This window comes from Sylvia atricapilla, chromosome 3, assembly GCF_009819655.1.
Source record: "Sylvia atricapilla isolate bSylAtr1 chromosome 3, bSylAtr1.pri, whole genome shotgun sequence".
NCBI lineage: Eukaryota > Metazoa > Chordata > Aves > Passeriformes > Sylviidae > Sylvia > Sylvia atricapilla.
Window position 1 is genome coordinate 93,925,968 of NC_089142.1, and position 17,409 is coordinate 93,943,376.

The 17,409-nt window shown below is 35.8% G+C and overlaps 1 protein-coding gene across 1 annotated transcript in view; it reads right to left on the minus strand.

Annotated features, from left to right (window-relative positions):
• GPATCH2 (G-patch domain containing 2) overlaps positions 1-17,409 on the minus strand; it is a 118,911-nt gene that overhangs the window by 32,753 nt on the left and 68,749 nt on the right. The window contains exon 6 of the mRNA XM_066316212.1: positions 1,512-1,576. Within this exon, the coding sequence (XP_066172309.1) occupies positions 1,512-1,576 (65 nt within the window). The remainder of the gene's footprint in view (positions 1-1,511; positions 1,577-17,409) is intronic.

Here is a 17,409-nt window from a genome sequence, read left to right on the forward strand (position 1 = left end):
TTATATTTTGTCAAACAAGCTAAAATAATATATAAATGATGGGTTTTTTATATAATACAAAGCACACACCATAAATTAGAGTAATTCCATATTTAGTACTGAAGTGGTACTTATAAGTGATTATAGCTGAAAAGACTTTAAAGTAGTTTGGGCCACCTGATAGCTGTTAATTTATTATTTCACAAACTGAGGTCTGACTTTGATCTAAAGTAAAGTAAAATGCCATCTCTGAAAGCCCAGTGGCTTTGTATCTCCATACAACTGCAAAATTGTGACTATTGGCAGCCTTATTTCACATAGATGGGAATCTGGAGTAAGATTTTGACACACACGGATGTCACGATGTGCCTCTTCCCTCAACAGCAGTAAAAGCATTGTAATACTGGTTCACATACACACTGTGGTCACAAAGAACTGAATTACTATCTGAATGGAGCTGCAGCAAGCATCATACAAACCTGCACACTTGCAAAAGGAAAAGAAGAAAGAAAAAAAATCATATTTCTAGTGAAAAAGTACATCAAAGTAATTTGAATGCATCTCGTATTTAGATATTAAAAACCCTACAAAAAGAATCAGACCCTTTTTAATGGGAAAGTGATACATGACACTGATTTTTACCTTTCTGTCCATTCCCTTAATTACAGTATTATTTGTTTGCTTGTTTCTTTTAAAATAAGCAAAAAGTCAAGCCCATAAAGTAACAGCTGAATTACTTAAGGGTAGAAAAAACTGATGAAATCAAAACCTTTTGAATTTACACACACATTATCAAGATATGAGATGAAACAGAGGTGGATTATTGGCGTAAAAAGGTGCTGAGGAGCTGATGTCTATAGTATCACTACTTTGACAAGTTTTGTTTTAAACTGTGGATGATGCACCTAGTAGGAGCTGAAGACATAAATGTATCTCCAAATACACTATTTCCTCATCATGTATGTCTGTGTTTTAGAGTTTGATTTGAAAAATAAAGGAAACTGTAATCTTCTAAGTATTCAAAAGATGTAATCAATAAATAATGCTGTTAAGTGTTGTCAGCTGAAGAGAATAAGTTTAAAGCAATGACACACTAGAGTAACTAAGCAAAGCAAATTATGCTCCCTATTTACAGATGTTTAAATAACGAATTCAATATCTTTTGGTGAAAATTATAATAAACTTCTTCCTCACATGATACATCACATGAAAGACTCGAAGGTGTGATGCTTATGTATTTTCACATATCCCATTTTTTCTATTCAGCCTTAAACAAGTTTGTATTTTAGGAAAGGATACTTAGAAAGTAATAAAAACACATTTACAAAGCACTGAATTTCATGTTTTCTTAAGAAACAAAAAAATAAATAAAAAGGATTGTAAGTACTCCTATTAAATAAAGACCATTGTGTAACTGAGCTGAGACTCTCATCATGTGTTTGTGCAGTTCTAAAATGTAGCTTTTGGGCAGAGGTACCAGAGGTAAAGCAAACAATAACAAGAAAGTTATAACTCTCATCACTGATACTCACTCATGGTGAAGAGAATCCTGGGACAAGTGAACTGTTTTCCTGCTACCACCTGGTCCTGGAGCTATCTAATGCAAACATGAAGGAAAAAAGAAGCCTTTGAATAACGGGGCAGCATATGCACATAATGATTGCTTATTAAGAAAATACATCACAATCATTAAATACGACATAGGGACAGTAATTTCCTATATAATACAGTAAAGTATTTCGTATACGATACAGTAAAGACAATTAGCAATATCTGCAATTTTTAAGTAAAGTCTGAGTGCAGAAAGTGCTATTTAAGGAAAATCCTTTATGTGCAATTTTGACTGGATATCAGACACAAAGACACTTACAGATTTCAAGGACCTAAGTAACTTTTCTCTAAAGTCCATGAAGTACCTCACCTCCAAAAAAGGAAAGTTAGATGTTTTGAAAATCATAGGCAATATACTGTCCTTATTTATGGCTCAGACAGCAATACATTTATTAAAGAAACCTCTCCCAACACAAAGCTTTTGAAATTCAAGTTGACATGGGATAGAAAGCCAAGGTAAAATAATTTTTACCAAACTGTACCATAGTCTGGTTCTTTATGTATACTGAAACCTAAAGTATGTGATAGCCTCAGCTGATGAATGGTCCTCAGAATGCATGAGAGCATGTGCAGGCTTTTGCAGATGATGGCATTCTGATATTGCTCAAGAATGAATTCCAACAGCTCTGCTTTTATTTTTGCAAAATGCTTAATTCATGTGCATATGCACATAGGTAAAAGCAGAAGAGAGAACTTATGATACACATGCTCAAGGAATCAGAGCAGCAGGCAAACTATTCCTGATGGAAAGAATAAAGGAACAAACTTTTAATTCCTTGGAGATAATTTTATAGACAGGAGATAACCAGAGGTGGAATGAAGTCAGATGTTCTTCCAGTTTTGACAGGAGATCACAAAAACTCAATGGTAGTACCTTTATATGGCTCAGGCTTGCCAAAAGTACATAAGCTGGAGACACACAGATAAAAGCAGCCTTCTCATTATTAAAAGAACAATGACCTCAACTCTGAAAGTAAAACCTCCCTATTAATCTGGTGTCATAATGGAGAAAAGGCTGTTTGGCAGTCAGAGCTCCAAGTCTGGAAGACTTTCAAAGAATGCTCACTGAATAATTTGAGAGCTCCACATGGTTAAAGTATTTGACCAAAACCTGCTTCTTTAACCTGAAGAATGAGGTCACTCTGGGCTGAATTGAGAAACAATGAAGTGCTGTCGCTTTTCTGGCTGATGGGGATTAAAAAGAATTGGTAATATCTTACCTCTGAAAAATCTATGCAAAAATACAAATCATAGCAGAGGAAACCACAGCAGCTACATGGGAGAACAGCACCTACTGCTTCATTCCCAGTTGGAATTTACTGTTTTACTAGACTGATCAAGGCCTTACTCAACCACAGGATGATAATAAAATATTGACCAAATGCTACTGTTCCAATGTCTTAGTTCATCTAGTAATAAAACAGAAATGGCCATTCACAAAGACAGACCTGGAAATATAAACCAGTATTTAATATGTAATTTCCAAATTTTAAGATTAATAACTAAACTGTTACTTTAAAACTACAGGTAAGTATGCGGCTCAGCTCTTGAGAGTTATATCCTGCATTAATCTCAAAATGAGGTTTTCATGCTATTCCAGTGGGTATCCCTGGAATATAGTAATCCATTTTCTACACTGTGGCTATAAGAAAAGCGGACTGTGCCTATGTCATGCTTTGTTAGAGGTTCATGATCACATTATCTCATGGTGGACCTGACACTTTTATTCAGTTTACAGTATGTTCTGTGTACAGGCAACTTATTTCCTTTGCCAGGGCTGCTGACAACCTTTTCCACACTATATTAATCTTGTTTACAGACTTTATCTTGGTACAAATATCAGAAAACTGAACTTTTTATCTCAGGGAGAAAATAAACAACATGTTGACAGAAGCAAAAGCTATTTTCTGGACTAAAATTGGTTGTTTACCTGCAGCCATACTTATGGAAACAAGTTTAAATTTCCAGCTTACTCAAAATACATAATCTGAAATTTAATAAGCATGGAAATTTCAAGAAAATCCACTTGATAAATTGCCAGTTTTAAAATAATATAGAAAGCACAGAACTAGGTTTTTCCACCAATTTATATGAGAATATGAACTTGCTTGGAATACAGTTACAACTGATCACCAAGTACAGTGTTCAGATTTCTCTACACACCCCAGATGGCTTCAGCTACCACACAGCCACAGAATGTTTATAAAACTAAACTCACAAGGTACACACATAGAGATCTTTGCATAAAACCCACTGCTGATTAATTGTAAGATTCCCAATGTGTTAATGCAAATTCCTGTTTGTAAAACTTACCTTGGGTGTAATAAGATAAACCCAAACTCCGTGCCCACCCTCATCTGCTACCTCACTGTTAAAAAAATATCCAATGTCTCTTCTGGCTACAAGTCTTTTCACCACTGCTTGAGTAAGATGAGAAGGTGATGACTGCATCCTGTTCATAGAATCTCTGAGACAAGAGATTGGTACTCCAACTCAGAGACAAGGTACTCCTGATTTGCAAAGATTGCTTTGCCTGAGAAATTATGACCTAAACTAATGGACACAGAAAAATGGAAAAGTATTCAACACTAAGGAGTTTTGCCTCAGAATACACAATACCATAAACTGCTGTCCAAAATCACAGTTAGAAAGGACCCCCAGGATCATCAAGTCCAACCTTCAACTGAGCACCACCACACTCACTTATCCATATCAAAAAATGACACGTCTGTTCATTCATTTTTTGATCACCTCCTGGGATGGCAATTCCACCACTTTCCTGGGCAGCCTGTTCTAATTCTTAATGAATCTCACTTAAGAAATTTTTCTTAGTATTCAACGTGATCCTCCCCTGCAAGATACTACATGTGACAAACTCCACAAGTGACATAAGGAAAGATGGTGGGATAACACAGAAAAAGGACAAGAAAGTCAGAGGATTTCACTCTGCGAAAATAATATTGAGCACCTCAACTGTCATTTTAAAATGCCAATTATAGAGAACAGAGAATTTTGGCTGGAAGGAACCTACAGCGATTATTATCTCAACCAAATGCCTGACCAATTCAGAGTGCATTGTTAAGGGCATTATCCAAAAACACTGATCACTTTGGAGCATCAGCCACATCTCTCAGAATCCTGCTTTAGTGTTTGAACACACCCTTGGTAAAGAAATGCTTCCTGATGTCCAGGCTGAACCTCCGCAGGTGCAGCTTTGCACCATTCCCACATGTTGTATTATTGAGTCCCAGGGATAAGAGATGAGGTCATCACTATTTCCCCTCCTCAGGAAGCTGTAAGAGGTCACCCCTCAGTCTCCTTTCCTTCCAAACCAGACAAGCCTGGAGGCCTCAGCACAGCTCACAGGACATGCCTTCCAGTGCTGTCAACAGCCTTGTTCTCTCCTCTGGGAATGCTCAAGGACCTTCACATCCTACTTCAACTGTGGAGCCCAGAACGGCACACAGCACTGGATACTGCGAGACCATTACTCCTTTTGAGTGGCTCACACCGTGGAGGGACAGGGAGAAAAGTGTCCACAGCTCAGTCACAGGGTGCTTGAACACCACCCCTTCATATGAACAGGCAAAGGGCTGTCCAAGACTGGAGAAACAGAGTAAATTTAGTGGCTCAATTTATGCATCTTCTAATTAAATATGATAGTGCTATTCTAATTGACATGTGCTCTAGTTTAAAGAAAAGCTACTACCATGTGCCAAAAAACCTCACAACACATTTATGCAAAACAAAACCATACTACACTGTTACTTGGCAATACTGCTTACTTCTCATTTGAAGTATACTTCAGTGTTCAGTTACTGAATAGCCCACGAAAAATCATGCATTATTTTTTAAAGACACCTAAGATACAAAGCTCCCAAGTATGGATGTGTTCAAGATTCAATATTTTTCTTAGTATTTTAAATAATATAAACAACTCTAATATGCATACTCACCCATACTTCTTGTCCTTTACTTTTTCCCATGTTATCACCCAATCAAGTGAGCAAATACATTCTCTGCTCATAATTTATGTTTATCTTAGGGCATAATATTTCTGAAAAAACACTGACTGTGTCTTATTCATAATTGTTCCTCAGATACATTTTCCATTACTGAAAAAGTAAGTTTCTTAGAGATTAAGTAATTTTTAAACACTGAAAGTGATATTTTTGCCTTTTGAATTAGATTTTATGCCAAGCACTCCATAGCATGTACAACGAAAAGATACTACTGAACTCATTTTTCACAGGATGTTATTTCCTTGCTATGATTTGGTGGACTTGGCAGTGCTGAGTTTATGGCTGGACTTGATCTTTCTTACAGGTCTTTTCTAATCTAAATGAGTTTATGATGTGCTTTAAAAAGCCACATAAATAATTATGAAAGTATTTGACTTGAAAGCTTGGCTTAGTCATCACAATATGTCACAATCATAGCAGGCAAAACCAGTAAAATTAAAGTAAACTTTTGCTGGACACTATACAAATAAGCTATCTGCTTTCCTAAATGGAAGAACAGGTTCCTTTTTCTGCTCTATAAATTAACTGCTATGATCAAATACAACTTAAAAAGTTCTACAGCAAATCCAATTTTCTCAGACAAGATTTTCTGCAGAGAAGTTGTTTTCCAAAATGAAATGTAACTAAAATCAAATCCCAGAGAACAGGATTTTGCAGGAAATTATAGCATGACAATGTCAAATTCATAATTCACGGATCTGAAATTGTAAATTTATAGGAAATTAAATCAAACTACATTAAGGGAAGATATAGAGAAAATTCTGTTCTCCACATTTTATTGCACTGATTAAAAGTGATACCTTATTATTTTCAGCATCTATTTAGTATTACTCATTTTATACCCCTTCTACACTAGGAACCTTGGAAAGTACATGCACTAAACAAAGTTCTGGGTTTAAAATACATCTTTAAAAAAATACAGACGCACAGTTGACTTGGGGCAATACAGAAAACTATGAAAACAAAAATAGCTTTCACAGTATACATTACTGGAACATTGCCATAATCCTTGCTTGACATTACCATTATATTTTTATTCCCTCTGAAAGCACACTCTTGCTGAAGGGCCCAAACTGACCATTCCAGAGAAGCATCTCTTTAATGCACAGATTACCTTTAAGTGATGCTCAGTCAAACTCTACAAAGTCTCCATGAAGACATGGCTCACTGGCAGAATAGTTCTATACCAGTTTCTTGCTACTCTAGTCATATTTCTTTAAATTTAACCTCTTACTAACACAGTGTTGCAAAAAGCAATGGACCATTGCCATTCTGCTTCCAAAATACATGCAAGTGATAGGGAAAGAAAAAAAACTATTAAAGAAATAAGTCAAAAGACATGGATTTTAATCCCAAAGCAAAGAGGCACCTCCCTGCACATGTTTTACTGTTTTCTCTTATTTAAAAAAAAAAAAAAAAAAGAGAGCGAGAGAAAATAAAAATCACTAAGTTTCTTGGCATGACAGAATATGTCCCAGCTTCCCAATCTCTCCAGTGATTTCACACACTGTTAAAGAGTTTTCTCTACATTTCTTTTCACACAACTGATCAAACTGCCTCTAACTCTTGATATACAGCTTTCAACTGAATGATTAACAGATGGAAAAGGAACACCATGAGAATATCAGAGACCAAAAGAAGAAAACTCTACTACCTAGCTATTTCAGAGAAAAATGGAAAATTTAAATCCCATGTATAAAGAACAGAATTTCTTTGTAAACTTTTGCTATTTCACAGTTTTCCTCTGCTACTTTTAAGACAAATTCTGAATTTGACGTTAAACAAATGCAAGTTTAAAATAAAAAAGTACTTTTTTGAAAATAGACTGGTCTGGCTGTAATGTTGTTTTAAATTGTAACATTAACAGAAAATATCACACACCATGTTTTGTCCTGAATCATCGTCAAAAGGACCAGTTTTTACATACTATAGAATAGTCAGTGTAAGTTTAATGATGCACTGTAATAATATATATGTGCTGTCTTTAGGTGTGTAATACAGTAACACTGGAGGAGCTATTACAGGAAATATTACTAATATATAATGTAACAAAAAAAACTGGTCCATGGGGAAAACATCAGGTAAACTGAGAATTTTAAGTCTCCTATCTGCAAAGAAGTCAGTATGAGAGTTTCCTCTGAGATTACTAATATTTAATATGAAATAGTACTGTGTGGCACTATGCCTTCAATAACAGCTCAACACTGCAAAAAATGGACTGATTTAAAAGTCTCAAGAAGAAAATATAAATCAAAAATTCTTAGTTTTTATATTTCAATTAAATCAATTCCTTGTAAAAAGGCAAATGTAAGATTCTCCTGACTGCAAGAACACACCAGACAGCACCAATATTTCAGTATTTCATATGAGGAAACATTCAGGGCAGCTGTAAAACAAAACAAGCCAAAAGTTTGTTACTTCAGTATCTGTAAACAGCTAGTATTTAGCAAATTCAATTTTAATTAAACCAGATTTCCCTTATTTGGGAAATGGTGCTACTAACTAAATGCTGCTATAATATGCTGCATGAATGTATATATAAATATATATATTAAAAATCTTGACGATTATATTCCAGCTGTCTGCTTAGATATAAAACTTATTCTTAGGTGAAATCTTCACTAAAACAATGGGATTTTGATTTCAGTAGTGCTGGGACTGTACCCTTATTAGTTAAGAATAATCTAAAATGCTGAAATAATGCAAAATTATCATCAGTAAGTCACCCACACACCACACAGTAATATAGGGAGGGGGAAGTAGCAGAGCAGTGATTAGGCTACAAGCCTTGATCTGGGACATGCCGGTTCCATTCCAGAAAAAGAGGAAAAATCCCCTTAAACAAGACCCTCCTTTCCCTTCCCCCAAAAGTGATCTCTAACGGCATTTCCTTACTTTATTAAAGTAATATAATATCATATAATGACAGCAGAGATTGTACCAGCAGCAAAGGATGTCATCAAATCATTTGCTTTGGTCTGCTTGAAGTACAGAAGGTGATTTTTATTCCTGCTGCCGTGAGACTTATTAGAGGGAAGAGAAAAGCACCAATATTAAATGCATTCAGGTATCTGAGCAGAACTCCTCCTAGCAGAGCCCTTTGCAGGCACCAGTTGTACAATGGCAGCTCATGGCAGCCTGAGCAGCTGGGTGTGCATCCAGAGGCCAAGCACACAACAAAACCCCCAGTTCCAAGACGCCGCCCAGCCTCAGCCGCAAGCTGTGAGTGGCCTCTACTGGCTGACCAAAGGCTACAGGAGCCACCGAGCTTTTGCTCCGACTTACTGCTGGGGTTATCCAGTGCGGGAAGAAATGGAACAGAAAGAATATGCTCCTCAGTGCTACATTATTCATTTAGGTTGTGGCTAAAACCAAATGGCAAACAAAAGATGAGTGATACAACAGACACCGGGAAAAATGCCTTTAGTACCAGTGCTCCTGAGATTTGTCCAAATGCATGCTACAAAGAGATACATGCAGTAGTCCAGTTTCCAAAATGACAGTGGAATTTAGCAGGATGTACTGTGCTAGCTCTAAAGGTGGACACAAACCTGAAACTCAAGTAGTGTACAATCTGTTCATGTGAGTGTCATATTTTGTATGAAGTGTGAATTACTTCAATTGCAGTATCAGTATTCTGATTTAGATGCACAAACAGAAAACGTGCTGCATCATCTGAGATGTATGAAACCAAAGACCACATAACTATTCCCTTCAGAAATGTGAAACAGATTTGGCCTTTCCCTTATATATAAAATTAAAAACAGTAAAATACAGAGTAATAAAAAAAATTAAAAACCTGAAGGACAAAAGTGTGTCTACTGCCACAAAGATGACCTACAATTTCCTCCAAGTACATAAAAATTATACCTTGTGAAGAAAAAAGCAGAATAAACTATTTTTTTACAATTTTTTTAAAAAAACTACAACAACTGTGGGGAACGGAGTTTGGAGAAAAGCTGTCCAAAACATGCCAAAAATTCTTATTAGATTATTGTGCAATGTCTGTATCAAAATTTTAAAATAATTTAAATAAATAAAAATAGGGCGAGTAGCAAGGAAGTGGGTTTTTAAATTTAACTTTTCTTTTTTCTAAGAATGTCTACCTGATTTGCCATTCTCTCACTTTTTAATTGCAGCTTATCAGGAAGGATTACTGTCAAACACAAGTACTACTGATGCCAAAATGTGATTGCCTTCACAATAGCTGCATGGTGCTCACACGCAGCCCTGTATTTCCTGATATATTTCTAGCTCCTGTTCTGAATTCTGCCCCATCTCAGAGTTCCACCTCATTTCAGAATTCAGCCCCATTATCTCCACTGCTCCAAATTGTTCACAGGGTTATCTAGCTGACATAGAAGATAACCCTCCATCTCACCAGACACCACTGGGATATGACATGCTGACCCACAGTAAGCCCTGATTATTAGCTTGAAACATACACCATATAAATGGAGCTTTGAGCCAAATAATTTGCTTTAAAGTCTTTCCATTTTACTTACACATTAAAACTCACTTTAAACATGCTGACATGAGTTCCATTAATCTATAAACTCATGAACATATTTAGACACAGACACATTAATGTTAGATTCTATCATCAAAAACATGAAAAAATATTGACAAGAATACAGCCTGCAAGTAATGGTTTTTTATTTACAAAAAAGGCAAAGGATTTTAGTTTATGAATGAAATGAAAATCAAATGGCCAACCACTGTAATTAAACAGAATGCCCAACTGCCTGTTTTGCACTGAAGCCCATAGTCTTTCAGAAAAAGGACTCACAGCAAACAGAAGAACACTGAGATCCCATCTTTTCCATACCACAATAGTGCCAGTGACCGGGAAACAGGTGAGGATTAGTATCCTCTGACAGATCTGCCAGGATAATTCTCCTCTTGCTCTCAGCCACCAAATGGTTTCCTATTGTAACACCTACAGTCCTGCATGGGTTAAAAGTCTTGAACTGTTAAAGTTTCGTTTGCATGAAAAACTTAATACCTTTTGGTTTTTCCAAGGGACACCCAATGAGCTGTACTACAGCCTGGACAACAAAAACCAGGCAGTATCTGAACTAATGTCAGGAGAAGGAGATGATAAAAAGACTGAGCACATGAGAATGCTGATAGCAGTGTACCTAAAAATTTCCATGTGAAGAAAAGAGTTATCAGAAGATTATGGATTAAAAGGTTACATTTTGCTAAGATTTGGAATAAAACACCTTTCAAAATCCATACAGTTTGATCAATAACAGATGTGAAACTCACACATTTGAACTGATAAAATAAAAGCATGACCTTTTGGCCTTTAGGTTAGATGACATTTAAATAATTAGTGCCCACAAAACAATTTTTCTTCATTTCAAGCGGAATTCTCACCAGAATGAGTTACAACAGTGGTAAAACAAAAGGGAAAAGGCTGTAGGGGAACCTCAGTCACAAACTTGGACAGTTTCACTGTTCACAGTATGTATGTGGATGGCATTTCTCATTATTTTGAACTGATCTGTACATAAATCTTTCACACTACAAGCTTACACGACTAACAGATTTTAGAAATTCTTCTATATTTGCCACTTTTTCTGCCATCTGAACTTCTAATATACAACTATAACCATTGTTTCAGATCGTAAACAGTAGAGATGAACAGGAGAAGCATGCAGAAGCTCAGAAATCAACTTTTCATTGGGCATTTTTAAGGTCAAACCAAATTCAGGCTTAAGATACATTTTCAAATTTTCTCCCCAAGCAAAGTGACATAGAAAACAAAACATATTTTAAAACATGTTACAATAAATATAATTCTTTTTAGCAAGACATTCTCTAGCTTTTCCATCACCTTGTCTTCAAATATAAATAATTCATAACTACTCCTATAGAAGAAATGGAAACAAGGAGGTTGTAATAGGAAAAAAATCAAAAGTGGGAATTCCACTCATACATTTTACAATAAACTCTCAAGCTTTTTAGATTTAATAGCAGTGCCACACTGGGATATCAACACTTGAATAAGGTTGCACCGCATTTCTTAATTTCTAACATAATGCAGATCCCAAAGATCACACTGATGGCTAAGCCCATGAATGGATTGTGCAAATACATGATCAACTTTGATTTGAAGATTAAATTGTATTATCTTATTCTTAAATCTCTCCTTATCAGTAAGAGTGCCCTGAAGTTGTCATTGTACGGTATGAAGCCCTATACAATGGAAAACATCACAGTATGATCTTAAGAGAGCCTAGAGCTCCTTACGTTAATTTAAACTTCTAATGCATTATAGTGATAACTATCCCAAAAAAATAATTCGCAACGGAATGGAAGCCTGTGCTGCAGGAGCAGAATGCTGCTTCTATTTGCTATCCTCTCTTCAAGCAATATGAAGTAGCATTGCTGGTTCTGTGCTGTCAAGTAAATGTAGTTTTACAGTGTTTCTGTCAGAAAGTTGTGTTCAGTATGTAAAAAACTTTTGTATTCAGAAAATACAAAACAATGTACAAAAAACAGAGTTCAAGTACTCCCTAGATATGTGTCTGTGTGAGTGAGGACAGTGAATGCCTCTTTTGTAGGACAGAAATCAGGACACTGTTCTCATTTACAGGCTCTTCTGTTCCTGGATATGACACAGGGGAAAGACAATTGGCTCTCCCCGATGACTCTGGCTGCATCAATTTTACTTTTCTGACCAGATCCATAAAAATAGGTTTTGATGACTCTACAACACATTAGTTGCCTTAGGCTTCTGAAATTCCTGATAAAACCATGTACAGGAAATGTTTTCCTACCAAACCTATATCTTCTACTTACAAAGCATCACTGTAGAAACAAGAACAAAAGGAGTACCCAGTTTGTTGGGTCCTGATCACATTGAGGATCAAGTACAGAACATTTTTCTCTCTGTTTGCGAGCATTTCATGTGTTGCAGGGCACAGAGAACAGCACTATTTTTCAGACACAAAGCTGTAAAGCACATTTGGCCAGGTCCTGCAGAGGACTGACTTTCTACCCACCTCAGGGCAGACATCATACATCACAGAATTCTGGCTTTTGGTTATCAGCAATTGCTAGCAAAACTTCAAGGAAAACTTAAACTGCTCATGAGGAGTTAGAAGATTATTTTCTCTATTATTAAAGGATGAAAAAAATCAGAAAAGCCAAAGAGTCTTTGACACAGAGGTCTTGAACCAAACCCCAACATTTTACGTTTTTATGGGCATGCTATTACAGAAACAGCTTGAGCTAACTTAGTTCCTAATAAAGACAAATTGTCCTTAAAACTTACAACTCATATAAGAGTTGTATACAACTCACCAAAACAACATCCAAGACAGGGAAATGAAGTACATTGTGTTCAGCAGCTGTTTATGAGTGACAGCCCACTGCTCAAAGTTTATGCATGTCCACAGGCTTTCAGAGACTATTCAAAGTATAATCTGATGATCTCCATGATGCAAACTTCACTTTCACTCAAGGGAAGTATTTTTACTATCAGTACAAAAAACTAATCGTTCTCCTATGGGATATTGGAATACATATTTGATTTTAGTTTGGGAGGGAAGGAATAGGAAAATCAGCCAGAATGAAATCTGTGTGCAAATATTACTACAAAAATGACAGTATCTGGAAAAGAACACCTTCACAGAAATCTTCAGTAAAACTAAAACTAATAATTATTGATAGATAATGATAACTGTCTCTTTATAAGTGGTGGTTGAGGAATTCTTTGAATCCCTCTGCTTTGTTCAAGGGTCAAAGACATCAGGTCAATATAACCAGACTCATGCTTTCTACAATCTCCAAAAAGACTAAGGAAATACCACCAAGACAAAGCCTTGCTGAACCCACTGCTTGTCATTCAAGTTGGTTGAGGCACAAGCTTTTGAGATACAATTTTTTGTTGGTTGAGGTACAATTTTTGTTTCATTTGCTGCCAAAGCATACCTGTGATGTTTGCTTACTAAATGCACTTTCAGCATCAGTACCTTTAGTTTAGCTACTGAAGCAGTACTATGATGATACACTACTCCTACCAAACATCTAAAAGTTTAAACAGTAGAATAGAGGCTGAATTGATTATTAAGCCTGATTTAGTTTGCAGGCAGGCTTAACACTAGAAAAAAATAGTATGCTCCAAACTATTGATATGATACTCAGATTTCTCAAAAAAATCCAAATTGCTGGTCAAGATAAAGCTCATCTATTCACTTACTAACTGGACACCAACAGCATAAATACTGCATTCCACAAAGTTAACTGGAAACTGTAACATTTACAAAGAGTTAGAAGAACTCTGAGTTTAAGAAGAATTTATAAACAGCTCAATTTATGGGAAAAAAAGCCAGGCACATCCACAACTTTGCTGAATTTCTTATGAAATTACCTTTGATGGCAACATTCAATAAATTGTATATATTGGCAAAAAACTTCATTGTATGTATCGTATGGCTGATAGCAATTAAATTGTGCTGGCAAAAAACTTTGTTGTGTGTATCATATGCCTGATAGCATTAAACTGTGTAGGCTGCCAAGAAGAAAAATTTAGGGAAACAGTCATTTGAGTTTGGCATTATGACCCACAAATATTTAAGTAGCACAAAAGAAAATAAAGTTTGACATTTTATAAACTATTTTAAAAATAATAAAAATAGAGTGATATATTAATTAAGAGGAATGTGGTTGGCAAGAAATAGATGTTCACTGAAAAGGTGCCATAAGTGCCATGAAATATTTGGGAACATTTTCAAGTTCTTCCGGCATATAGCCATGTACTGAGGAAAATACTGAATGGAAAAAAGAAAACTTACAGAAAACTCTGGAAAGTTATCAAAGCCTTTCACATTCATAAAGAATGAAACATCTTACTACTAAATTAGAGATCATCTGCCCATCAAAATGGTGCATTACTGAGGGGGTGCCTGTTCCCTGGGGTGGGGGAAAATATGGCATTTGTTACATGGTTCAAGGCACCTTCCTGGAAAAGCAACATTCACACACAATAATCTTTAGGGAAAAAAAATAAAATTAAAAAATCTTTCCAATTCTGAAATTGAGGGATGCAGACATATATCTTTTGCCTAGTTTATCATCCATAACATCAACTAAATGAGGTTCAGACATGATGAAGTGTCTTGAACCTTGAAAATTTCATATTCATCTAACTTGATACAAAAAGAAATCCTCTTGTTTTCTTTTTAAAGACACCATTAAAAATATTAGCCTCATCTCCTTACACAGCTAAAGAGTTAATCTCTGGTACAGGGTAAATATTACTATTCCCATGAAACCTTTCCAGGAATGTATTTGTCTTCAGTCTGCTACAGGAATTTAGAGTTATTTCCTGCTTTTACTTGCAGATCCGAGAGATCACCCCTAACCATCTCTAACCTGAGAGATCACCTCTAACCTAATCTTCTGCTCTAACCAAATACCTACTTACTTCTATCATACGATATAGAGATTTTACTACTGTTTTCATTGATTCAAAGTGAAAGCCTATCAGCTACAGAAGCTTTCATATAAAACTATTCAAGAGATATTTTGTGGCTAAATTAGCAAGTGTATATTTTCCATTTGTATCTTACCTTAAAATGGCAGAAGTTTTTTCCTATAATTTTGTATGATCCACCATTTTACTGTGATGAAAAATTCCTCTCTTTTATTGTCAGATTCTTCCATGCCCCTGGAATTCTTTTGAATAGGCTTTATTCATCTTTAGGTGAGATCATAGTTTACTATATGAAAAACATATATACTGAAAGGCATAATAAATAAACAATACAATGCAGTGGTCGGGATTGACTCAAGAATTCTGTAACATTGTGGATTGTTAAACCTGAATATTTGTGCTATTTCTGCCATTTAGAAATATTTAGGAAGAATTCTATTTTCAAGGTTTAGAGTCTAAAGTCAAATAGTAAACAGAGAAACAGAGAATAGCAGGGGAAAAGCCCCTTGATTACATGAAGACCGACACATGACATCCAGAACATCCTCAGGCAATTGGAGTATGTTTTCTTTATCATGCCAACAGGGTCACCATTTTACAATTTAAAAGACCAAGGGTTGGGAGCAAGGGTCAGGAGGACCAAGGGATTCTGTTTTGACTGTCTAGGTATACGTGTAGCTTTTCAGACTATGCTTGGAAATTACTGCAGTTTAAATGAAGGAGCCACTTTAAAAACACAAACATTTTAGTGCTCTCCTTCAGCTGAAAGAGTCAACCTATAAATGTCTTCACGTCAAAAGAATACTCTTCTTTGTATGAACAAGATTTTCTCCCAGAAGTGCTTTAAGATTCCAATCAGCACAGAAATAAACACCTTTTTTTACATCCTCTCAAAAGGCTTGTGTTTCTATTAAAATATATTTATATTTTAAAACCACGTGAAATACTGTGAGAGATCTGTGGCAGAGTTACAAGATTTCTACCAAGGAAATTAAGGAGAACATTAGAAATATGGGACCTCAGTAAAGAAAGCAGACACTTGGGATAATTGTTAGTTTCCTATTGCCTCCCAGTTTAAAAATTCTGAAAAAGAAGTTCCTAAAAGTTCAAGTTTGAACAGCTCCTCAGGAACCCCTATTAAATGAATGTTGATCACCTTTTGAGCAGAATGAAATCTTACCCCTAATACAACAGAGCTCTTTCTTTCAACTTTGGAATACATTTCCTCACACAGCAAAAACATAAACCTACAGACAATGGTGCAGATAACATGCAGTGCAGTATACTAAAAAGACCTAGCAAATCCTGAACAAAAAACCCACTAATTTCCCCAAGGATCCAGCCATCTATTTTAATAGAGCACATAGGTTTTCTCTAGGTGTCTAAAAGAGAATAAACACCAGAGGTGAGACAATATCCTTCACAACTGTTTTTAACGTTTGCTGACTTCAGAACCCATAAAACTTGAGGCTGGTTAGGACAGGATGTACTTACAACTCTTTGCATGCATTAAAATAGTCCTCATCTATTACGGGGTCATCACTCAAACTCGGCTCTTAGAAGTGAAAATCTGAAGCTGGAAACATGAAGTTTTGAAGATGCCATGCAGCAACAGAATAATAGGGTGAGTAATCTTTAAAGTACAATGGAAAGCCCTAGGAACCCTAAGCAGTAGTGTCATTTTTAGTTAACGTATGATATTCATATTTGAAAAGCTGGATTGTTCCTAATAGACCAAAAATGCAATTCCACTAAGAGTGTTTAATTTCTCAGCCATTTGACTCAGATCCATAAATAAAAATGCTTCCATTGAACACTAATTTCCTAAAGCAGACTTTGTTAGGCAGTTTAAACAGATCTGGACGTTATCATTTTAGGAGTGGAGCAAAACTTTATTTTCTCAAATGTACCCTTCCTGCTGGCTGTCTGGAGTGACTTTAGTCTAAAGGGTTGCAACTCACACATCAAGACAAGCCTCTTTTCATACCAGAAATGGTATTTCATCTCCACTTGTCTCTTCTTTTAACCAAATAGTTTGAGAAGAGAGGTGGGACATCAACACATTCCCAACATACTGAAGTTTCAGCTAAAGCATTTTCTGATGAGATAATTGATTTTAATACATATTTTCCTTAAGCTTAAACTAAAAAATCCCAAGTAAAACAGTAACAAACATACTGGCATTATCACTGTGCCACCAGTGCATTTATCAGCTTTAGAGTAAAAATGCAAGCAAGCAAACAACAAATGTCTTGCTTTACAAACAACCTCATGCATCATGGTGCCCTGTTTGTACACCTGCTGTCACTACCTGATGAACAAATAAAGACTTGCATTTTATCAGAATTT